The sequence below is a fragment of the Amphibalanus amphitrite genome, unplaced genomic scaffold (genome assembly GCF_019059575.1).
Source record: "Amphibalanus amphitrite isolate SeventyFive unplaced genomic scaffold, NRLGWU_Aamphi_draft 000683F_arrow, whole genome shotgun sequence".
Classification (NCBI taxonomy): Eukaryota; Metazoa; Arthropoda; class Thecostraca; order Balanomorpha; family Balanidae; genus Amphibalanus; species Amphibalanus amphitrite.
Window position 1 is genome coordinate 612 of NW_024882177.1, and position 25,029 is coordinate 25,640.

Consider the following 25,029-nt stretch of genomic DNA (forward strand, 5'->3'; position numbering starts at 1 on the left):
GGGTATCAGCGAAAGTGATGAGGCCGCTTTGCCGGAGGGAGGAAAAATGGTCTAGATGAAGAGGTAAGAGTCTGAAGAAAGGCGGTATTAGCGTCGATGGCAGGGATAAGTGAAGATATGCGCGCCAGCTTTGCAGACAAAAATGCATGGATACAGCCACTGACTGGAAAAAAGACACTCTTGTATTGAAGTATGAGCTGATTGCATCGATTGCTGTCTTACATTCAGTTAGAAAATGCAAGTAGCATAAGCATGAACATTATTAGCATTATTCGGCATTAGGTACAGCAAGCATTTTTCGGCTATTGTCAGTACGAGGTAGTTCATGAGATGCCTTTTGTCCCGCCTTTTGTCCGAAATGCAGCCATTTTGAATAGTTCTGCATTTCAAAACGCAAATTTGTACTTTTGTCATTTTTTATTTACGAAAAGTGCGAGGCATACAGGACATCTCGGACACTGGCCGTCACTTTCCCACCGTCACTAGTGCAGAAAGCGTGCAAAAGCGATTAGCAAACAAACGTTCACAGTGTATCGTAGTCCAATACACGAGCTAATGCCCATCCTCAGTCCATTCTATCAGCCACTTAGCTAATAACACCGTCAATGCCACAAATCCCAGTACATATGAACCCGGCCGTCTTGCCAGATTGGTAGCTTATTGATATGTATTTCTTGGAAAGTTGCCGAAAGCAATGATAAACTACTCATCCCAAAGACGAGAAACTTAACCTGAAAAGCGGGTGACACTTCGCAAAACAAGCAATGCGGGGTGCGCGTTAAAAGATAACTCCGTACAGACTACCCGGGGTACCAAGCCTGGCCAGTGGGAGCGGGGACGGCGACTCTGTTCCCCTGGGCGCTGAGTCCCGAGTCGGGTCCCCACTCCCACCGGGGAAATGACGCCTGCTTCATTGGCAACCCCTTGTAACGGTGGACAGTGACGGCCGGACCGGCGGCAATGGACGCGTGCCGTATCCGTAAATAATAGAGGGCGAAGAGAGGGATTCCTTGTCGGTAGCTCTACAGCTTTGATTATTACAAATCGGACAAATTTCCATAACAAAACGAAATTTGTTCTTACTTCATATTATGTTGCCTTGCGCACACTTATCACTAACTTAGACACCTTTAGGATTCTAGCAGGAACCGGATCACGCGAGCGTTTCATCACAGGGCACCACCGACGGTCAAATGTCTCTGTGGAGTTACACAGCGCGGTGGGTAATGCGTATGAACCTCTAACCTAGCGCGACAGCACGGTGCAGCCGTTTCACTATACAGCGGCCAACACACTCACAGGATGATTTGATTTATCCATCATGCCACATCAATATAGCACTCATGAACTTACTGACTAGGCAATGTCAATGGAATGGCATGCACGAAGAGCATGTTCAGTCAATGTTTCTGCTCTGTCTGCTGTCTCTTTCTGTTCCTCTAGCTCACTCGCCGCATTCTTTACACTCTCTCTTCTCCCAAGCACTGTCTTTCCTCTCCACCATCTCCAATCAAGTACCACCTCGCGGCAGTGGCACGGGGAAGTCATGCTTCGTCGCTCGACCGAAGCGACTGTAGCCTCTGCCGAGGCCCATCTCGCTGGCGCTGTAGCCTTTGCCGATGCCAAGTTCCTGCGGCGTGGCGTAGATAACGTCCTCGGCCGGAGGCTGAACGCTGTTGGGTCGGAGGGCGGCCTGCCAGCGGCGCCGCCTGAGCCGGTAGAACACGATGCCGCCCAGCATAAGACCCAGCTGCGCCAGCGCCAGGGTTACGCAGGCGGCGATCACGGTGGAGCGAGGCGTGCACACCTCGTCCGCCCACGAACGGCCTGAGGGGAAAGGAGAGGTGAGATGTTGCGCGAGGACGACATGGCGAAGAGATGGTAAATGACTCAAGTAGTCAACGACGCTCCATATAGAAACAATTTCTGGGTGCCAGACAAATCAGTGACAGCCGTCTATGGGAACCGACGGTATTCCATGATTCATCATTTCCTAAAATCAGGGAAGCTTGTCATGTGTTTCTTGAAGAGACTTTCCAAAAGGTTCAACTTCCTAATCAAACACCCTGATTATGCCAAGCTCCTGCACCATTTTCATGCAGTCGGTAGTGTACAGTCTGTCTTGAAAGTACCGCAGCATGGGCTGCGGCCGCCCGGCGAACTAAAGGTCGGGAGCTCGGTGGTTTGAGAGCCCCAGATCACGTGACGGCAGTGAGCCAGGAGAGAGTGACCGGGCAGGTCGCGTGGGGTGCCGCTCTCCCTTACTCTTTCCACCCCGCTGCGGCGCCTGTCGCCCGGGGGCACGGGCCGTCCGCGAGCACGAGTGGAGAACTTGACCGGCCCGGCCGATCCCTCGGTGACCGGATCACCCTTGGAACCGTTTTATTCTAGACGAAGTCACGAAAAGACAGACGTAGCCAATCTAAAGGATGAGCGCGACTGCTTGCATTGTTATCAGAACATGACACATATTGAACAATAATTTACGGTCATGGAACGGAACAGAATAAATGTAAAAAACTAAATAATAATGTGAATAACAACATAGAACAATGTCAACGCAGTAGTTTTGTCGAAAATCTCGATGGGTTTAGATCTGATCGATTGATCCATAACTTAGGATAAAGTAATTTGTTGCGTATTTATTTATGCGAGATAAAAAAGAACTCCCATTCTCACCACCCTTGTTGAGATTGAAGCACAATAGTATTTAAGAGAAAGCTAATGGAAGTAAGATGGAATGGTAACCTTTTGCTCATAAACTAAAGGAAGCCAAAGCAAATCCTACACTTGGGTGTTTTTTGTCTTTATTTATGTGCCAAAGATTCCACCTTATTACAAGTATAATCATTATCATGCCAAAAGAAAAGAAAAAACGTTTCAAACCATTCATACTATAGAAGGTCAATGGCTGCTACATAAAAACATCACAAAATAACTAACACATTATACTCCGTTGTTTCCTATCCATATAACTTATAGGCAAATATTTGCATTTTACGATCGACTGGCCAAGCAAATGTTCGTAGCGCCTACTTCCAGGTAGAGGATACGATGACTTTGATAATCGTATACCAAACACGAAGCATGCAAATTTATGCGGAAGGTCACTGAGATTATGGGTATTAACATGTAGCGACATATTAATCTTTCAGTTCCTGAGCGCTCACTGTTCATTGTTCAGTTCAAGATGATAGTTGAGATCATACGAGGCTGTTTGGTGTGAATTTTATTCGTTTAACGATCTATCAAAACTCCTCTCTCTCTCCTCTCTCTCTCTCTCTCTCTCTCTCTCTCTCTCTCTCTCTCTCTCTCTCTCTCTCTCTCTCTCTCTCTCTCTCTCTCTCTCTCTCTCTCTCTCTCTCTCTCTCTCTCTCTCTCTCTCTCTCTCTCTCTCTCTCTCTCTCTCTCTCTCTCTCTCTCTCCCTCCCCCTCCATGATGCTGAAAATGTTAGCAGACTCCAACAAATGTTGCAGAGTCTACTATAATAGCTACCAAAGCAGTCCGGAGGAGTTGCGTCAATCCCCGTGCCTGCAAGTGATACGTTTATGCTTATGGCAGTGCACTGGTCCGGAGCCAGAGTCGGAGTCGGAGCCGATCAGCAGGCCGAAGTCAGATTTGGAGTTGCGGTGGGAACAGCGCCGTGGCGACTCAGAACCCTTTTTCTTTATAGGTACTTTCAGCTTCAAAGTAGATGGCTAGATTTATTACTAAACAAAGCAGGCTCTCTGCACACTGCTGCATTGGGGGGGGGGGGCTGCAACATCCCTCCACCCATACCTGATATTGCATCTTTTTTAAACACTTGTGATGGCGGAATGAATCAGACCCAGATCTTCAAGGTCGGGTCACTTAGGTTACGTTATAGTGTCCTAGCCTCAGGAAAAGTTATAATGCTCGCCGGCACTGAAGAATGCTCGAGAGGTCACCGGTTGACCTGAGCTCTTAACCTTCACACTTACAGGAGGAGGTCGAACCGATGCGTCCCTCACAGCTTTTTCACGAATAACTCGCGTAAAAAGCGACCGACCGACCGACCGACCGACCACGGCAAAACTTTCAACATCCCGGAATTGATCAATGCTTTATCTTTCCTAAAAATATAATGACCCTGAACCCAATAGCCTTTGACCTGTAACCTCTTTCTCGATACCATGTCAGGCCAATATGCCGATTCCATGCATGTCAGCGCATATTATCTACGCGTTTCCAGGCATTTTGTGATTGGCACTATCAGGTCCCTGCAGGCGAAATGATCAGGGCCGACCTGATCATTTCACATGTCCGATCAGGAGCCGCCGACCTGATCATTTCATATGTCAGATCAGGAGCCGAACGGCTGTAAGGCGGGTTGCTACGGAGTACGGACCATTTCCATCAGTAGACGCTACAAAGCGGCCAATACTGGCAATATTAAAATTAGTTACCAGTCAATGTGTTTCGTAACCACGCACACAACTTTCTGGAAGCCCTAGCTTAATCTGAGCGAAACGACGGAGACCGCACACGCTGCCCTCTGGCCGGATTACATGTGAAACACATGTGAGGCTCGAAAGGGAAGCTTCACTTCCCACTTATCAAAACTTCATGTCAGGAAGAGAATTACTACGCTTAGCTGGTGTCTCTGTATAACGTATTCATAAAAGAGCGCCTTGTCTGCCGCACTGGTAGCACCGAGAGCCCGCTTACTCGCGCCCACCCCTCTCCTCCCTCCCTCCCTCCCTTCCCCAAGGGTCAGGCGATTCAGTGGCCCTCAAACCTGACCGCCCTCCGCCGCGCCGGATCACCAGCGCCACCCCGCCATGCTGCGGTACTTTCAAGACAGACTGTACATCCCCACCGTGACTCACCAGTGAAGTAGTCGTGGCGGCCAGTCCAGTTGTGTCCGAACACTGGGTCGTACTCGCGGTGCCTCTCGGCCGCCTCCTGGACCGCCTGGTCTGCGGCCTCCAGTCCGTCCTCCAGCAGCACCCGCACCTTCTCCGAGGAGATGTCCGGGCCCACCATCAGCTGAGGGCAAAAGATTCATCGGTCATGCGATGACACAGGTGACAACTGATAAGTTGGCGGCCCGAATGACTCCCGATGTTCGAACGAATGATTGATTGGGAGAATAACATCAAATTGTCTCAAGTATCCCTAAAAAAATGTTCCACTATAATTGTTCTGCAATTACTTTGTTAAGACATTTACTCGTTAAATGAACATGGGTATTCATCAAGTTGAGCTATTTCATTTCAAGCATTCACAAAATATGGACACAATCCGTGTTTAAGAACTCATTTTCAGAAATTGGTCACGTTATAATCACCACTGTGTACGAGAAGGGATGTCTCACCGAGGCAGTCAGCGGCAGTGCCTGCGGCAGCAGAGGATCGGGCTCCTTCCGTGCGACATCAGACACCTCATTCTCCTGCGGGTCCTCCTCCGGAGCGGGCCGGCGGCGGGTCTTGGAGAGGACCGCCGCCACCCGCGGGCCCACGGGAACCTCCTCATCCTCTTCCTCCGGGAGCTCCTCCCACAGGTTATCTGAGATTTCGTTCTGGTTTTCATCGAGGTCTAGCGAGTTTATCGGACGATCTGCAGGGTTATTGTCCGGCTGTTGCTCGTATGGTTCATCTGCAGGATGGTCAGATGGCTCAGTGTCCGTCTCCTCGGAGCTAGTCCAAACTGGCTCCTCTTCGAAGTTTGATGGATGCTCTGAAGGCGCTTGGGAAGCCATGCTTGTCGAAGAGCCCGCTGAAAAAGTCACGGAAGATTGTAAGTGTGTAAGAAAATTAAAAAAAAAAAAACATATAAAAAGCAGAGGGAACTCTTTCGCTTCCAAAGCAATATCATCATTACGAGATCTGAAAGCCGATATAGACTGCGAAATGGCGCCTGTTCCGTACCTACACACCTAGCTGTAAAAGCTCACCTTCCGAGACCACATCAGCTGCTGGTGATGGAACAGCGGTGGTACTAGTCGATGGGACGGGGGAGAGCGTTAGTGGCAGGTCAGCGGTCAGTCCGATTCTCAGGTCCATGGGTACTTCAGCGGTGGCAGTCATCACTACGCCCTCCTCCGTGTCTGGCTCGGCAGTGTCGTTCAGCGATCGGCGCCGACGACGGCCGTACGAGTTGCCTCCAGGGCAGCGCGCCTGTGCAAACAAAGACACCAGTCAGTAGTAGAAGCTTTGACAGTACACATTTATAGAACACTATGCATCAAAACCACCAGCCAAGTGAGTGAAATTGTAGTCCAAGTGACTGACGCAACAAAAGCAGGGCCCTTCTTTCTCAGACGGCCTAAAAACAGGCCTGCCTCAACGATGTGAGTTTGCGACTGATACCTACCGGAGGACACTCGTCCTGGCAGAACTGCACAGTCGCGAAGAAGTTGACGCGCGCCGTGCTGGGGAAGCGGAAGGCCTTGAAGTTGGCCATCAGGTTCTTTGTCTGCCGATCGAGCTGAAGCGCCGGGAAGATGCTGCTGTCGCGCGGACATCTGAAGAACACAAACATGGATTGTGAGAGTGACAGCAAGACTGTGGTACACAGATGGTAAAATCTTCACGTGACCTTTGTTGCCGTACTAGAGATAGTTTTGTGTCTGGTATGACACGGCTGTCTCGTTTTATGTAATGTGTCGGCTTTTATAATTATTTTACGATCGTTCGCTAATAAGCATCTAGTTTGGCTGCAAACGCGTAAGACTTGCATCTTCATTACACATCTTGACACAACATACGAACTTACACAAGCAGTACCCGGCATCCAGGACTTACCCCTGTTCGTCGATGAGCGGCAGCAGTTCGCCGTTGTCGGTGCGCGCCTCGACGCTCTTTCCGAGGATGCCGAACGCGCTGCCCGGGTCGGCGACGATCATGAAGGTCAGGTCCTCGCCCAGGCTGACCTCGTCCGTGTCGCGTCCAGCGCGGCCGACGATTCGGAGACTAACACTAGGGGTCGGCGCAGTGTTCGTAACCACTGAAGTACCCGCCGGCCGAAAGGGCGCGCTGAAACAAAGAAGAAACATGCAGTGAGATTCATGAAACGTCTAAAGCACAAGTTCAGGTGTGACAGGCTGCAGCAAAGAAGCAGGAAACAAGACATGTAAACTTTTACACGCTACTCAGTGAAATGTACACGTCGAACGAGCTCAGTAACCAACTCCTGACGCATTTCCTGAGTTCTTGGAAGAAATGCCTACTCATCATCTCCGAAAGTCCCCTTTCTTACTTGACGTCGACGCCGCCTCCCTCGGTGAAGCGGTTCCCGGTGGGAGCCAGGGTCACCGTCTGGTCGTTGGCGTCGAAGGTACACTCGACTCGCACCGTCTTATCCGACTCCTGCATGATGGTTGGGTGCTGCTGGATCACCACGTGGTTCACGTACCGGCCGCGACCCTGCACAGAGGTCAAACAAAGGTCAAAGGTCAAAGAGAAGTCATGGAGAGGTCACAAAGACATCATACATAGGTTAAACAGAAGGCATGCGCTATGCAGATGTTACATATTATCGAGGATGCACAGGAGGGCAAATGACAAGTTTTTCCTTCACAGATTGCACGCTGCACAAGTAGTCGTCAATCCAAAACATCTGAAGGTTTACACTAAATAGACAATTGATCAAGGGAGCCACAAAGCACACAGGGCACAAAAGAAGCGCTGTGCCACTAAAAAAAAAGAAAAAAACGGGATCCACGACTCACGGCGCGGCCAAGTCAGAGTAAGCATGTGTTCTCACCTCCTCGACGGTGCCACAGCGGGATCCGAGCGGGATGGACAGCTGGACCACCTGTCTGCCGTTGCCCATGTCGAAGCAGGCCTGGGCGTTACCAGTCGCGTACACCCGGCCCTCGAAGCTCCGGCCGAAACTGAAGGTCACCTGCATGTCGTTCTTCGTGCATTCGACGGTCACTGGAGTGGAGGGGAGGGGTGGAAGGGAGGCGTTAGAATGGGAGGCTGGAAGAAGCGTTAGGTTGTGTGACGTGGTGAGTAGGTTTGGTCTCAGTTGAGCTATGCTACAGCAGAGAAAAGATGTCCACATAAGATGGCTCAAGACTGAGCTCTATGCTCGCAGCTTCTAGAGCACTAGAATCGGTAAGTATTTAAAGTATTTTACAAAAGATTTTAGATAGCTCATCTAACTAGAGAGAAGGAACATAAATAAAAAAGTTCAAGCTAGCATTTACAGCGCAGCACTAATTAAGACAATGGGCGGTAATAGGTACAACGACCCCTTAGACATGCATGCGAAGTACAACCAGGTGCACACGAGATCCCAGCCAGAGGGGAATCAGTCGGCGGAGTACATCATGCGAGAGAGTTACCACTATCAGACCAGTTCACTACAGACGACAGGCTTCTAAGTGTCTCGATAGAAGGCTACCAGGATCAGTCTCATGGAGTCGTCTAGACTACCGGAAATACCGCTTCTGAAGACTGAAGAGCCTCGGAGAGCTTCTCCATCGAGGCAGTTTCTCTACAACTGCTAATGAAAGGCTGGTCAGTTGGTCTACCGAGCCAACCGCACCCGACGAGCGGGGAAAAGAAAGACTGCAACTAATAGGCGCTTAGAAGTCGATGTCAGTGGTATATTCACTGTTCAAGCTCGCGATCATAATCTGTCTTTAGTAGACCACTAGAGCGATTTTCAACATAAAATAATACGATTCATCAACATCAGCTTCAATATTAATTAAACAATTAAAAATGAAACGATGCAATGGTGCCGTCAGACTTATAAAATATAAATGTCAAAACATATAAACGTAAATATGAAAAAATAAATGTCATTGACTTTTAACGATAATTTATTCTTTGGCATTGAAACTGCCCAGTGAGAAAATTGGCATTTCTGCTCCGTATGTCAATTACTCAGTGTCCGTGCCTGTTGAGCCTGGTCCAATGGTGGCTCCCTCTCCGCCGAAGTACTCCGCCTCCGGATGCTCCTCCAGCCGGGAACTGTCGCCTCCAGCTCCAGCGGAGGACTCCAGCGCCGGCGACTGGAGTCCAGAGTCCGCCGGTGACTGTCCGTGAGTCCCGAAGGCTGGGACAGCCCCCTGACCGTGCTCGAAACTGGGAGGAAGGGGAGAAGGGAGCCCTCCCCGCTGCCAAGGGGAGTCAGCGTCTGCAGAGCCACCAGCTAGGCTCCGATGGAGGTCACTCCACTGCAGGAAGCCGTCCTCTATTCTTTCCCCGAACTGATGTTCCTGAGGCGCCAGACCAGGCTGGTCCTGATTGGAATCCGCGTACAGTGACACACCAGATCCCTCGGACAAATCCGGCGGGATCCCTCCGTCACTCCACGGAGTGGGATCGAACCGGTCCCCGCGGCCCAGCGCGGCGAATAAGCCCAGCACGTGACCGGTGACCAAACCAGGCCCCAGCAGGTCCTCAGACGAGTCTATCTCGTCCTCCACCGGCGATCCCAACGGAAGACCATTGGTCGGGTCTAGGTCAAGCTCAGGGCGACCGGCTGTTTCCCATTTAGTCCCAGTCCCGACTTGTCCACCACCGGGTACAGACGGAGCTCCTATTGGAACTCCCGCCGCACCCCTTGACGGCCAGAAGAGACTGGTGAACGGGCGCGGGTCGGCTGCCGGGTCATAGACGCCACCTGACCCGGTGACCTGACCGTGACCTGCCGCCGGTGAATTACCGGTGCGACAGACGCCTCTCTCGCTGAACACGCTATCTGTGTCGGCCACCAGAGCTGACTCCCCCAGACTGGTCGAGTCGTCACTGCTGATGGTGCACTCGCGCTGACGCTCGTTGAAGTTGTAGCTGCGGCACCTGAACGGGAACGGGACAGGAGTTAGATTCTCAAAACTTGTGCAGTGTATGTGAGTTTGTTGGATATATAATATCACAAAGGCAGCTGAATATTCACACAGTAGCATAAATTGACAGTGAATAAATACATAACGAGCATCGACGGAAGTCGCGGTTGTAATGCGCTTTCAATATTTTTATTAACCCGCGCCCCACTGGGGGGGGGACTATTTATAGCCCCCCCTCCCGTTTTTCTGCAATAACTTCCAAACCGCTTGACGTATCGACGTCAAACTTTCAGTACCTTCGGCTGCATCAATTTGACACCTTGTGTTAAAATTTGAACTTCGTAGCTACCATAGGTCGGCCGGAAATGACGTCAGAGTGACGTCATGTTCGTCCGATTTCGACGCAAAACATTGAACCACGGCAATCGCTCCCAAGAGCTCAGTTTTTAAGCTAGATCCAATTTCTTTGCATGAAAGGACTCAGAATTGACCGCGCTATCAAACTGTTATCTCGGATTTTCAAAATTTTGAAAATTTCGAAAATTGTATATAATAATATTCAAAATTTATATTTTTATATTTTTTCGAAAAGTTTTTGACTTTTCGAAAAAAAACCGGAATATATGTGACAGAACGCATGATTATGACTAACTCTAGCAAGTTTTAGCTAAATATCTTAAAAAATGGCCAAGTTATACGCATTATTGCAAAAAAAATTCACAATTATTAATTTTTCAAATCACGTTTTCAGTACGTATTTGACATCGTACACCAATATGAATGGCACCATCGTGTTCCTGAGCTCAAACTGCATCCAATAGACACCTTTTTTGTTGAAAAATTTTAACTTCAAAATTTGACCTTTTTTGACCTGAAAGTGACCTGACCTAAGCTAAATTCGACTCAAAATGACCTCGAATGACACAGACGACATCAAATTCGAAATCTATGGCCTAAATGGACCATAAAACATGTGCCACGTGACCGACGCATGATATAATATTTTCGTGACCTGTGATGACCTGACCCTGACCTGAAAATCAAAGTACAAGTTTGGTACCCTCAAGGTATCTAGAGCATCTGTTCACGAGTGTGGAAACCAAAAATGAGCCTGATCTGACTAGTAAGACGGCGGCCAGAGCCCAAAATGTGAACAAGCCAAAGTGCTAATAATTTTTACTTTGACCTGACCTGTGACGTCATCAGTGACCTCGAGGTCAATGAAATTAGGTTTCGCTCGACAGTTTTTCCGGGGCTATCAGACGCCGTTTGAATTTTGACGATCGGCCCAGTAGTTTCGGAGTTAGAAGGGGGGCTATGAAGAGCCAGCCCCCCCCCCCCCCCATTAGGGCGTGTTATACGCAGACCCCAGTGGGGCGCGGGTTAACTTTTCTTACTTATTTTGTTTATGATTATCTACGCAACGATGCTCAATGTGTGCTAGGCAAAGGGTTACGAGAAATCCACCAATAGATGGCGGGAGTGAATTACCTGAAGTGGTAGGTTGACCCGCAGTGGTAAAGTGTATTGCGGGACAGCCTACCAGCGCAATAGTGAGTTGCTAGCATATCAAAGGAGACTGCAAGGCATTTTCTCACATTATTGTATGTACAGCTTAGGCATCAGGGTGCCAATAACAGTACCTATTGCGACGACTACTCTGGTTTTCACCAAACTTGTGCGTGACCTAAAAACAGTTTACTCACTTGAAGTCGCGCTCGACGTCACAGTTTCTCATGCACTCTTGCTTATTGCGGACTCGGGCAAACATGCGGTCCACGTAAGGCAGGAAACGGCCTTCCACGTCCCGGTACTCGCAGTTTGGTGGATCTGGGGTAGAAAGCAGTGTCAATATACTGAAACTCTGCTGAGCTTTACTCTGCCATTGCTTTTGTTGCTCTCGGGAAGTTTTTTTTTCGGGCTCTACGATTACATAACTTTCGATTACCGAGAACGCTTCTCGAGAATAAGCTTATGCGAATAATAGTTTATCGTAGCCTAAGCCTTATTAAGTATGAGTTGTTTTCATATCTGGACATGAAATAATACCTTTCCTGACATCCTTTACAAGTTACAGTTCACGTATCTGATCTCCTCCAGTATCATCCTTTCCTCACCGGGAGCACACTGGTTCTCGAGATAGTCGACGTCCTCGGCGTAGACAAAGTCACGCGGCTGCATCCTCCGTGTCTGGGTGGACATGGTGCACGTCTGATCCCGGTAGTTGTACTCGGCAGACCTGTGAATGTTGAATTACAGTGTGGTAAGCGTCAAATTTAAGACACACGAATTCATAATGTTTTCTCGGATGTCATTGACAAATCAAAAATATGGGCTATTTCTAACCTGCAAGGCATGCGAATGTTCTGCAGGCAGAGCATCTGACATATCTCCTTGCTGGGTACCCGCCGCTGCACCAGGTCGTCGTGGCCCTCAAGCATGTAGTTGGGGACACGCTCGAACGTCCACCCCTTGCCGCACGTGCGATCTACGGAAAAGGGAATTATATACTCAGGGAGGAGGCAAGCTCCGCGCAATACATATTGGGATTGGACAGGCAAAGAGCGTCGGCCTATATGCGACTCATGTTCCTCAGTTGCAGCAATGTTCATTGTTACGGCATTTAGGTACGCGTGAAGAGATGAAAATCTTTATAAAACATTCCTATTTCCTACTGAAAAATATGAAAGCCTTAAGAAAAGCAGCAGACATACAAAATTCAAACAGTAGGAGCAAATAACTAATAAGTCAACCAAAGCGATGTTGGCACGGTCTCAGCTCAGTTCCATTGATGAATGTTGTCAGCCATCATGATCTAAGCTGTTCCACTCACGTTCGATGCAGACTTTTTCGAAGTAGGCCACGCCGTCGGCGTTGCTGAGGGAGCCGCCGTCCTGGCCGGCCGAGTTCTCCAGGCCGTAGCAGCGCTCTCCCCGCTCTCCGTACTCCAGACTGACGCCGAGACAGCGCGGGTTGCGCTCACACTGCGGGAGGAGGTCAGCGGAGGTCAGATGATGGCGGGAAAATGAAAAGCGGACAAAGTTCAAAACTTCGCAGGAAATGTACGGAAATATTAATAATTAAATAGCATTGGTCATCAACACTTGGAATAATTTATAGGCACAAGATTCAGTTCAATTGGAAGATGTTGCAGACAAAAAAAAAACTAAGCTTTATGCATCGTAATTTATTATCCGGTCTAATCTGCCGCGTCAGAAAAATGGTCGTATAGTGCTAGGCTGAAAATAGTCCTACAAAAATAATTGAGCCCTAATCTGGTCCCATGCCTGCCGGGCTTGGTATCCCATTGACCCGGTACTCAGCTGACCTGTAGGAGGCAGGGCACGGTGACACCTCGTCCACGCGTTCGGCTCTCGATGTCGAACCTCCTGGCTCGCCTGTATTCGACGTTCAGCACCTTCTCGTAAGTGGGCGTCACCCGGCAGCGGCGGATGTCCGGCGACCGACGACCGTCCGTGTCCACCTCGTTCGACCCTGGCGAGTCCGTGGTGGGCTCTTAGAGAGGGGCGAGACGCGGCCGGGTAGGTCAGATGGGTGGTAGGAGAGAAGGGGAACCAGCGGGGTAAAGCGCCGGTGCTGAGTGGTGGTGATGTTCCACCATATCGCTGCTACCATCACCATTCACCACTGTGGTGCCTTCTGGGTTAGATATGCACTGGATCGGCAGCGTCCCAACTGCAATGACCTGCGTAGGATGCTCAGTGTGGGATACTTACAATATCGTGTGAGTAGGGGAGAGTGGGGCAAAGCGGCCACCCGGGGCAAAGCGGCCACCCATCGTTTTAGCCCTTCATGACTGGCGTCAGTTCCAATTTATGGTTTCCAATTATACTTCTCTTCACGGTCGTTCGAATGAGCCAGACCGGGGTTTCAGGCCCATCACCATTGTTCTGTGAAACACGGAAAAGCATTTCTTGCCAGGTTACCAACTATGTTTACAATTTTTAAATGTTATGTTATTCCATAACCGTTTGGAATTTTTATAAGCGTTCTTGTCCCAATGTCCATGCATTGCATGGTTATCGTACATGTATTCTACCAATTTTAATGTTTTTTACCCCACTAATAGCTAAGCTGGAATATTTTTGTCTCGGACGGTATGCGCGGGGCAAAGTGGCCGGGGCAAAGTGGCCACCCCCCTGTAGATTTGGTGAGCGTTTCAAGATTCCATGTTTTTTGCTCATTTTTGCTCGAACATGACCTCAGTTTGACCTCAATAACTCCTGACCTAAGGTGACCTAAGACTTGAAATTTGGTGTGAAGGTGTCAAATTGATGCCCGGAAAGGTACTGAAAATTTGGCGGCGCTGCGCGCCGCCGTTTTCTTGCTATTCAGGAAAAACCACAGGGGGGGGCCAAAATGGCCCCCCCAACGGGGCGAGGGTTAATAGGGATCACATTGGTATAGAAAGAATCTTTCCAAGTTTAAAAATCAAGCGTTGGCATCGTGAGAAGCGTTAGGGTGGCCGCTTTGCCCCACTCTCCCCTACTGTATCAACATGGTACAGTGTATCGTAAAATGCTTAAGTACGTAAGAATACAAACTGCGAGTGTTCATTGTCAGCTGACGCCGCCCACCCAAGCTGTGCATTGAACCAGGCCTCACTTCATTCGGCTTCTTTATACCCATCACTCATCTCACCTCATCTCACACTCATTTCATTTTTTATTCCCCGTTCACCGCACATTCTCTTGTGTGACATAGCCATGATAAGCAATCTCAGCTCCACGGCCCACACCGAAGCGGGGAGTGACCTACCTATGACGTTGGCATTTACACTCGGTGAAATATACAAAATAAGCACACGATGTTTCGAAAATGCTCACTTTGCGAACAATCAAATGTAATTGCAAAAAAAGGTTTGCCATATTCATTAGCAGGCTAAACCTTTTGCAGATAAGCCATGCATTAGGCAACACAGGTTATATAACATGGATATATGAAGATATATTTCACTTCATTAACGCCACGCATTTCTGAATAAATGAGTGCTAATATGCTGCATGAATAAGATTTGGACTTAATTTAAAAAAGTCTCACATTTCATAGTGAATTTAACCCTAGAACGCCTAGGGGGGGTTGTATCAACCCCCCCCCCCCTGAGGTTTTTTCGAAGTGCACGCTAAACGGCTTGTCGTAGCGGGCTGAAATTTTCAATACCCTATGGGGCAACCTTTGCGCATCTTTTGCCGAAAAAAAAAATTGATCGGGTCATGTCAGGTCACGGAGTTATGACGTCATAAGAGGTACAGCCTCCGGCCGGATTTTCACAAACTGAGTGCCAACGCCCGAGGTTTCCTGCCGGTGGTACGGACATCGGTTGATGGATCGTGATGAAACTTCCCATGCATGTTGGGGCAAGTATTGGCTATCATATGGTATAAGACATTTGACCGGGTCAGGTCAGGTCACGGAGCTATGACGTCACAAGAGGAACAGCGTCCGGTACTATTTTTGAAAAGCGCCCGAACCACTATTTTGCTAATTCTTGTCACCTCAATGGGAATATGCAGCAATATTAGCTTCTATAGGGAGCAAATGGACCTCCCAAATCCAAAAATACAATCAGATTTCAAAAATTTAAATTTTGATTTTTCGAATTTCTGCCGCCGACTGTGACCTTGCCGACTTCCGGCGCTCCCAACGCGCCATTTTTAGAGCTAGGGAAACGAAATACATACCAAACGATAGAGAATTGATCAAGGAACACGATAGTGAATGTTTCGAGTCGATATCTCCCACCGTTTTGCCGCAATCGCCGCCGAAAGTTGAAAAAAGTCTATTTTTCCGAAAATTTGACCTTTGACCGGTCAAAAGTAGGTCAAATGTTGACCTAGGACCAAAAAATATACCACCAATCGCGAGATCTCGTTGAGAGCAATCCGTTGGTTTTTTCCGCTAAGCTCTACGACCTTCCGTTTCGAAACGCCAGGGGGGGTCGTAACAACCCCCCCCCCCCCCCTGGTCGTTCGTGTTATGAGAAATGGCCTGGTCGTGCGAGGGTTAACACAAAGGGGAAAAACTAGCCTTTGCAGCACGGAGAGATTTGTCTCCATTCGCAGCCTTACCTGGTCTGTCTGGCCTATCAGGTCTATCCGGTCTGATAGGCTGGTCAGGTCTGTCAGGTCTGTCGGGTCTGTCAGGTCTGCCGGACGCGCGGTCCTGACAGACCCTCTCGGCGTACAGACTGCCCTCCAGGAAACGCACCCCGCTGCGGTCCAGGTCTGCGGCCCGCACTCCCGACAGGAGGCAGGTCATGTCGCGAGCGCGGCTCTGTCCGAGAGAACACCACGAGGCCGTCAGAGTGGTCAGATCAGAACATCCTCATACAAACTTATGAAAGTAGCCCACTAGATTTAGAAAGTAGATCTAAGCTCACTCACAAAATTACTACGAAAGTACGAATTCTGATCATTGAAACATCGATAAAAATTATTCATTCTTCAGCAGTTTCTGTTACAGAGGTGCAGAAAGACAGAGGTAAAAGCAATGGACGTTTCGCTGCACTCTTATCAAATGATTCGTCTTTCTTTAGTGTCCTCTGCTACTGACCGGAGGCAGGAAGGAGTAGGAGGCGCAGTTGAAGTCCCGCTCCCTGTCGCACGCCTCTCGGCAGCGGCCGTCACTGAACGCTGACACCGCTTTGTGCGTATACAACAGGAACGCGTCGCGTGCCTCGTTGCGGTACGAACAGTCCTCGAACTCTGTCGGGTGAGAGAAATGCGTTACATGGAGCAATACAAGCTGGGGAATGGGGCTGGAATGGTATACGTCATATGATATTGGAATTTCGGTGGTTAATGTTTCAACGTGAAATGTGATTCATCTACGGTACACACCACAATATTCCTAACTCAATTGGAACGCAAGACCTTCGGAAAAGGACCTACTGAAAGAGCATATTCGGATCAAAACTAGAAAACTTTTATCAATCTTTCTCCAATACTTTGCATTCAACCAGCCGAGTTACTGAGAAACATTTCAGGGGTGAGCAGGATGTGTGTTTTTAAAATCGCTTCACCAACCATGCGTTTCTGTTCACCCACCTCTGGCGCACTGGTTCTCGAAGTAGTCCTTGCCGTTGGTGCGGCGCAGGGCGCGTGGCGCACTCTGCCGAGTCTCCCGGCTCAGCAGACACAGTCGGTCGCGGTAGTCGTACGTGGCAGAGCGGCACTCAAAGCTGCGCTCACTCAGACACGCGTCCTGACACTCGGTCTTGGAGACGCCGCGCAGGGCCCTGTCTTCTCGCACAGAGAGCTCCGCGTTCACTAGCCGCTCGAACGTGTACAGCTTGGAACAGCCTCGGCCTGGAACGAGGGCACGAAGAACGGGGCTAGACTCATCGGAAACATCAGACTTGCGGGACTGGATATTAAATCACTATTCACTTGCGTTATGTGTCAAGAAGAGATATTGCTCATGTGTCGCGCCTCCATCCCCCTCCGTTAGCCAAGTAACTGCCGATCTCCCTGCTATTTGAGGAGTGCTCAAACTGAACTTACTTCTGAGGCAGATTTTCTGCATGAAGCTGACGCCCGGAGTGTCGGTGAGGTCGCGGGAGTCGACCTCGACGTTCTCTCGGAGTTCGAGCGCCGAGCAGCGCGGCGGCTGGCGAGTGCCCCCTCCGTGCTCGAGGTTAAAGGCGGAACAGCGCCGGTCACGGTCACACCTACCGGGTCACAGAACAAGAAGTCATGGAGGTCAGTGACATGGTATGATGAGGGGCGAATTAAGGCAGAATATTTTCTCCAAAACATAAAACAATAACTTTAAAAAACATAAAGCCCATGAAGCTACAACACTTGTGCCGAAACAGATATTTTTCTGATGATAGTAACACGAGAATTCGAAGTGGTAGATGCTAAATGCAATTATTAGAGCTGTACGTAATAAAAACTGAACCCAACTGAACTAAAGCCTTTCACCAACTCCATCCATGATTTGAGTTGCATTGCGTGAGCAGAACGACTTTCGACGCGGACCAGTGAAGTTATACTCGGTGTCCATTATTGTGTGTGTCTAACCCGGTGTCTAACCCGGCATTCGGTTCTCGGTATTCCACACTCACGCTCGGATGCAGTCGGCCATGATTCCGGCGCCCTGTCTTCCCGAGGTGAGCTCGACGCCGCGTACCTGCCTCATCTCGACCCCAGTGATCAGCTCGTACTGGTCACAGGAGCCTGCGGGGTCGGTGGGTCGACGGAAAAGGGTCAGTTACAGGAGGGAGTGGAGTGGAATGCACCGATGTGGCTGAATGAACGCGCAGCTGACGGTTGATGGCAATGATTATTGAAATGGAAAACTAGTTATGTTGTTAATGATCTTGAAATGCAAATTGAATGTATAGCAGTAGTAAGATTCAGCTTAATTGTCAAAGAATGTGTAACCCTGACGTCAGATATAGAACAACTCAATGCACAATGATCAATTCGCGAAATCGGCGAGGTCGAGATGTCATGCATTTAGATAAGCAGCGGATAGTTTTGTCCGTGAAGTAGGGAAGTAATAGTTGGAAGACATGCAAATGATGTTAACACAAAGAATATGGTAGTTAAAACACGCGTAAGTTGATATCAGTAAGGCATATTTAGAAACACAGACAGCAGCAATTGATACAGACAGTAATGCCTATATAGCAATGCAATTGAAGCAGACGATGAACGGGTCAGCAAAGACAAAACACCGTTTCGGATATAAGTACACGAAACTGTCGTCAACGGATCAAGGAAAAAAGAGAAAAATATGAAAGGATTTGACAACTTGGACTTCTGCTTATTCAAGATTTTCTAAGACATTAGCTTCATCCTCTCATATCACGCAAACCTTGGGCTAAGGAACGGCTTACATGGGAAAGCGCAGGGCAATGCATGTTGCATCTAGGGTGTTTTATATCTTATCATATTTCAGGAGTTGATAAAACGCTGAAAATGTGAAAATTTTAGAACTCCATTCGTTATGCGATCATTGAAAATGGAAATAAGATTCAGTTTTGGTTTTGTAGAGTAGAAAGATCGCATAAGTACCCACAAGTGAAAATGCACAGTAACGTGGAAAGTAAAGCTCCTCAGATCAAAGCTTTGCCATTAACCCGCGCCCCGCTGGGCTATTCAGCCATACGCGCCCTGCTGGGGGGGGGGGGGGCAGATTCTGCCCCCCCTGTCTAACTTCCGAACCGATGGTCGTAGAAAGACGGGGAAAACGGCAATCGAAAGCTCTCAACAAGGTGGATCTAAAGAGCCCAAATTTTTTTGCTCAAGTAGGTCAGAGGTCAGGTCAAGGTCAGGTCAAGGGTACAAAATGTAAGTTTCTACAGTATCGGCCTTATACCGTAGTTGCCGGAGAATGGACTGAGACTGATTGCCCAAAACGTGTTCTTAGACTACCAAGACAATATTCGTTGCATACAATGTCATTCAAAGGTCAAGGTCAAGGTCAGGTCAGGTCAGGTCAGGTCACCAAAAACAAAATATAGAAAAGGGCATGTGCGACACATGTTTTATGGGTCATTTTACTCATAGAATTCAATAGGCACACTCAATAAGTGATATGGACCACCTCTGGATGAATTTCAGGTCAAGGTCAGGTCAAGGTCAGGTCAAGTGAGGTCAAATTTTGAAGTTGGTTGTTAAGGCCTAAAAAGATGTCTATCTGATGCAGTTTTTCACGGCGAATCGAATGGTGCTATTTTTGTTTCCGTACGAGGTCTAGAACTTCCAAAAAAATGACTTTTCAAAATTTTTGTGTGTCGTGACGTCATACAATTTTGAATAACTTCCACATTTTTGAACCGATTCTTCTAAAAATTGGTATATAGGTGCACATAGACTACTTCTCTGACATATATTCTGGTTTTTTCGATACTCTCAAAATTTTGGATTTTATAATAATTTTCCCAAAAAAATCAGTTTTTTGAAAAAAAATTTGGGCCAAAATCCAAAATTTTCAAAAAACCGAGATGGCCATTTGATAGACAAAGTAGAATCACGTATAACCTTTTTTGTTACGTCTTGATTCCTTTAAAAATGAAGATGTTAGCGGCGTTTGAAATTTTGCCGTTTTTGAGGCGAAAATGGCGAACATGACGTCACAAAAACGTCAATTTCTCAAAAGTTTTCCGACGGATTTCGCTCAAATTTTAAGGGAACGTGTCAAATTGATGTATCATAAGGTACTGAAAGTTTGACGTCGCTGGCGTAACGCGTTTAGAAGTTATCGGCGAAAAACGGGAGGGGGGCAGATTCTGCCCCCCCCCCCCAGCGGGGCGCGGGTTAACATAAAACAGCGAAATTGTTAGCGTCGAAAGAAAAGATATCTGTTAAGTGCTCTGCCTCTGGCGTACATTGAAAATCCCAAGCCGTTCAGAGTTCCCATTTAGAATTCAGAAGGCGTTGTTTCAGTTAGCGTCAGTTTCAGAGACCGCTGAAGAGTAGCGGAGTGTCTCGTCTTACTCTGGTTCCGTATGCTCGGCTCGGTGGTTGGCTCCGTGGCCGGTTCACCGCCGGGGTACGGGTCGAGCTCGGGTCCGAACTCACTCCACTCTAAGCCCGCTGTGGTCACTGCTGGGGTCATCAGTACAGGAGGAGACAAAGCAGGGAGGTCTGGGAGGTCCACAACGGTCGGGCGCGGCCCGGGGAGCGGCAGGACGGGCCCGGGCCGTCTCCGGGGCGGCAGGGGCGCCGCTCCGGGGCCGCCCCAGCCCCAGGGAAACACCACTGCTGGGGAGGAGACACGCCGGCCGCGTCGGCCGTCTCCGAACACATACAGCGTCCGCCGGCTCCGGAACAGGGCTGGCCCCGCGTCCGGACGGCGTCGGTGGTCACCTGGTCTGTCCGGCTGGTCAGGGCGGTCCGGGAAGACCGGACGGTCCGGGCGGTCCGGAAACACAGGCCGGTCCGGGTCAGGCCGATCCGGACGGTCCGGGAACACGGGTCGGTCCGGGTCCGGCCTGTCCGGGCGATCCGGGCGGTCCGGGCGATCCGGACGATCCGGACGATCCGGCCGATCCGGCCGATCCGGATCGCGTCGTCGCTCTCGACATTCGCGCTGGTAGAAATCGGTACCGGCCCGAGATGTGTATGCAGTTTCGCCCGCCGATGCTGCAATGTGAAAGTAAGATGTGTTTTTATTTCTTTTAATGTTTTGTGCGTCATGACGGTAGCAGAAATACTCGTAGAATTAATTAAATCTAAAACATCTCAGCAGAGTATATCATTTAGATAAACGGAAGGCGATGGTATGATAGATTTTTAGTCGAATGATTGCCAGTCTTACCAGGATTGTTTCCTGGAAACACTGCACAATAATTTTCCAACGCATTTTTTGAATGTCTAAGACAAAGCTCCACAAACTGCTCTCGGTATCTCCTAGTAACTGCTAAACTCCTGGCATTTTAAACTCCAACTCACCTTCGTCGTCGCCACTGAGCAGACACTGTCCGGCGGTAGTGTAGAGCGAGAACGAGCGACACACGAACTCGCGACTGTTAGTGCACAGGCGCTCACAGTCGCGCACTCGGTCCACGCGAGGGATCGTCTGGTCGATGTAGCGCGGGAACTTGTCCGTGAGCGGAGCGTAGTCACAGCGCGTGTCGGCTGTGGGAGGTGAGAGGGTGGTAAGAGGGGTGCGAGGAATACTTTAGAGGCATCCGCAGCCCCATCGTGCTGCTCCAGTGACGTTTCACTGAGCTTAGTTGAGACCCTTTCTACAGATCATTCGGTAATATAAAGATGAAAAACTTTTCTGAGATCAAGGAACGTCCAAGCAGACATCACAGTTAGCGACGCACCTCTGATGCAAAAGTTAAATGATATAATTAAACGAAACGTGTGAAAAATAATTTGAGTAGCGAATGGTACGTTTTGCTATTGAGATAATTGCCGCAATATCACACTTGGTGACATCCAATATGACGCTCTGACTCGGCAAATACTGACCTCCGATGCACTGGTTCTCCAGGTACTCGACGCCTCGGCTGCTCTCGACATAGTCTTCGGGCATCTGACGGCGGCTGGCGCGGCTCAGCCGACACTCGAGGTTCTCCGAGTCAAACGTCGCTGAGCTGGAACGGGGAGGATAAAATTGCATGAAAAATGCATCATATATCAAACCACAGATAACAGTAGTACATCAAACATATTAACACATGATGCAGTTATATCATACAACTTCGTATGAAAAGTACCTTGCTGGGCTTCCAATGGACTGCAACAAGAAGTCGGAAAACCCATTCATCTGCTATTTGGAGCTAGTTGGTTTATTATATTTCATAATGTCATTTATAATCGGACATATCGTCCCCAGTACCCAACAGGTGAGGGATGGCATCTCCTACCGGCAGCCGTCCTCGAGGCAGGCGTTCTGACAGTCCTTCCTGGTCGGCACCTGGCGCAGGACGCGGTCACCCCTCTGGAAGCGCAGCTGCATTCCTGGCACGCGCTCGAAGGCCCAAGTCTTTGTACGGCACTGGGACCTGGCCGCGCCTGAAAGGACACATAACGTCGTCAGTAGGATAAAGTACAATTAAATTGGTTTATTTCGAGGGACATATGAGCGAGTAGGTATGTGCGCGTTATGAAGGTTGTTATTTTGTTATTTTTCTTATGCTTTCAGCATTGTTGTCTGCCTATACTGCAACACATTAACTCTGCTCGTAGAACCCAGTAAAATGCATCAATTCTGTTACGTGCCATCTTCGCGTTATACAATACTGTAGCTCGTTTCATGAGCAATACAGTAGCAGTGGGTTATGTCCCGCTCGGTGAAACCCCATCCAGGACATACGTTATCGGTGTCTGATATCACGGCCAATATTATGTTATGTAAGCGGGATGATATGCCCCATGCGTAGGTCGTTGGCCATTTGGAGATAATCCCCCAGAGGCCTCCATTATACCTCAATGATGGCCGACGACCAGCCTCCCTGTCAAATTGCTGGGATTTAGTCTCGATTGGGAACGTCGGATGGCAGACAACGGGAGCGAGGTTATATCACCGCGTATTACCAATTACCAGTGTCGGGGTACCGAAACCAGGCCACCGGAGGTGAGCCCAGGTCAGAGGTGCGGTGTATCGTGCTGATGACCGGCAGCGGGCCTATTTACGGGGATAGTTTCACACAGCCATGATACATTTGGTACCTAGACTGCTTAGATAAAGGTAGAAGACGTTCATCTTCACACTTGTCATCCTACATATCCATAATAGTAGCAGATAACTGTGAATGTTACATTTTCAAGAGGTTACCAGTCTGAATGTACATACATGTACAACACGCAGCAGGATACCGAACCTGATGACCTGTTCGTTCACAGTTCGAGTTTTGCAGTGTCATGTGGGCCAAGGCCATTCCACTTTGTTACCTCTTTCTGGTTCGATACATGACCGGTTTTGATGGGTTGACGGCACAAATGATTGAGCCCAAAGCCTGATAGATGGGACCGATAGGAGACTCGAGTAAGTACAAACATATGAACTATGAGCGCTTCCATTTTCATAATGTTTTGAAAATTTACTTTCTTTATAGCTGCATATAGTTCGCTAACGTGACATCAGAATACAAATTTTGTTTCTGGCTGCTGCCGAAGGTAGTTGAATGATGCATTCTACGTTTCTTATTTTATGTCATTGTATGCTAGCAGCCCAGCCAGCCTTCCCAAATGGGGCCCATATGGGCTGAAAGTGGGGCATCTGGGCTTAAGTGGGCATGGGCTACATGTGGGCTATTATCTGGGCTAAATATGGGTCCCATATGGGCTGAGCCCCAGCAAACATGCCCACATGGGTCCCATATGGGGTGAACATGGGCCAGATGGGCCCACGTGGGACATGGGCTACAGATGGGCTACCCACATGGGCCCCATATGGGATAAAAATGGGCCAGGTGGGCCAAACGCATGTGGGCTGGAGATGGGCATCCCATGTGGGTCCCATATGGGGTGAACATGGGCCAGATGGGCCCACGTGGGACATGGGCTACAGATGGGCTACCCATATGGGCCCCATATGGGATAAAAATGGGCCAGGTGGGCCAAACGCATGTGGGCTGGAGATGGGCATCCCATGTGGGTCCCATATGGGGTGAACATGGGCCAGATGGGCTCACGTGGGACATGGGCTACAGATGGGCAACCCATATGGGCCCCATATGGGATAAAAATGGGCCAGGTGGGCCAAAGGCATGTGGGCTGGAGATGGGCATCCCATGTGGGTCCCATATGGGGTAAACATGGGCCAGATGAGCCCAGTGGGACATGGGCTACAGATGGGCTACCAATATGGGCCCCATGTGAGATAAAAATGGGCCAGGTGGGCCAAACGCATGTGGGCTGGAGATGGGCATCCCATGTGGGTCCCAGATGGGCCCACGTGGGACATGGGCTACAGATGGGCTACCCATATGGGCCCCATAAGGGATAAAAAGGAGCCAGGTGGGCCAAACGGATGTGGGCTGGAGATGGGCGTCCCATGTGGGTCCCATATGCGGTGAACATGGGCCAGATGGGCCCACGTGGGACATGGGCTACAGATGGGCTACCCATATGGGCCCCATATGGGATAAAAATGGGCCAGGTGGGCCAAACGCATGTGGGCTGGAGATGGGCATCCCATGTGGGTCCCATATGGGATGAACATGGGCCAGATGGGCTCACGTGGGACATGGGCTACAGATGGGCTACCCATATGGGCCCCATATGGGATAAAAATGGGCCAGGTGGGCCAAACGCATGTGGGCTGGAGATGGGCATCCCATGTGGGTCCCATATGGGGTAAACATGGGCAAGATGGGCCCAGTGGGACATGGGCTACAGATGGGCTACCCAATATGGGCCCCATAAGGGATAACAATGAGCCAGGTGGGCCAAACGCATGTGGGCTGGAGATGGGCATCCCATGTGGGTCCCATATGGGGTAAACATGGGCAAGATGGGCCCAGTGGGACATGGGCTACAGATGGGCTACCCATATGGGCCCCATATGGGATAAAAATGGGCCAGGTGGGCCAAACGCATGTGGGCTAGAGATGGGCATCCCATGTGGGTCCCATATGGGGTAAACATGGGCCAGATGGGCCCAGTGGGACATGGGCTACAGATGGGCTACCCATATGGGCCCCATATGGGATAAAAATGGGCCAGGTGGGCCAATCGCATGTGGGCTGGAGATGGATATCCCATATGGGGTAAACATGGGCCAAATGGGCTCACGTGGGACATGGGCTACAGATGGGCTACCCATATGGGCC

At 49.4% G+C, this 25,029-nt stretch overlaps 1 protein-coding gene across 1 annotated transcript in view; it reads right to left on the reverse strand.

The window, feature by feature from the left end:
• Positions 1 to 402: 402 nt before the first annotated feature.
• Positions 403 to 25,029, reverse strand: part of LOC122364568 — a 47,523-nt gene continuing 22,896 nt past the window's right edge. Inside the window, exons 10-32 of the mRNA XM_043335080.1 lie at positions 22,120 to 22,267; positions 21,722 to 21,846; positions 21,194 to 21,379; positions 20,237 to 20,347; positions 17,857 to 17,968; positions 17,291 to 17,457; positions 16,835 to 17,095; positions 16,341 to 16,492; positions 15,956 to 16,061; positions 13,131 to 13,262; positions 12,601 to 12,816; positions 12,114 to 12,255; positions 11,885 to 12,006; positions 11,474 to 11,597; positions 9,647 to 9,780; positions 7,730 to 7,902; positions 7,223 to 7,389; positions 6,769 to 6,999; positions 6,338 to 6,488; positions 5,919 to 6,141; positions 5,340 to 5,740; positions 4,852 to 5,011; positions 403 to 1,827 (exon numbers count right to left, since the gene is read on the reverse strand). Coding sequence (XP_043191015.1) covers positions 1,511 to 1,827; positions 4,852 to 5,011; positions 5,340 to 5,740; positions 5,919 to 6,141; positions 6,338 to 6,488; positions 6,769 to 6,999; positions 7,223 to 7,389; positions 7,730 to 7,902; positions 9,647 to 9,780; positions 11,474 to 11,597; positions 11,885 to 12,006; positions 12,114 to 12,255; positions 12,601 to 12,816; positions 13,131 to 13,262; positions 15,956 to 16,061; positions 16,341 to 16,492; positions 16,835 to 17,095; positions 17,291 to 17,457; positions 17,857 to 17,968; positions 20,237 to 20,347; positions 21,194 to 21,379; positions 21,722 to 21,846; positions 22,120 to 22,267 — 4,061 coding nt within the window. The 3' untranslated portion in view covers positions 403 to 1,510. The remainder of the gene's footprint in view (positions 1,828 to 4,851; positions 5,012 to 5,339; positions 5,741 to 5,918; positions 6,142 to 6,337; positions 6,489 to 6,768; positions 7,000 to 7,222; positions 7,390 to 7,729; positions 7,903 to 9,646; positions 9,781 to 11,473; positions 11,598 to 11,884; positions 12,007 to 12,113; positions 12,256 to 12,600; positions 12,817 to 13,130; positions 13,263 to 15,955; positions 16,062 to 16,340; positions 16,493 to 16,834; positions 17,096 to 17,290; positions 17,458 to 17,856; positions 17,969 to 20,236; positions 20,348 to 21,193; positions 21,380 to 21,721; positions 21,847 to 22,119; positions 22,268 to 25,029) is intronic.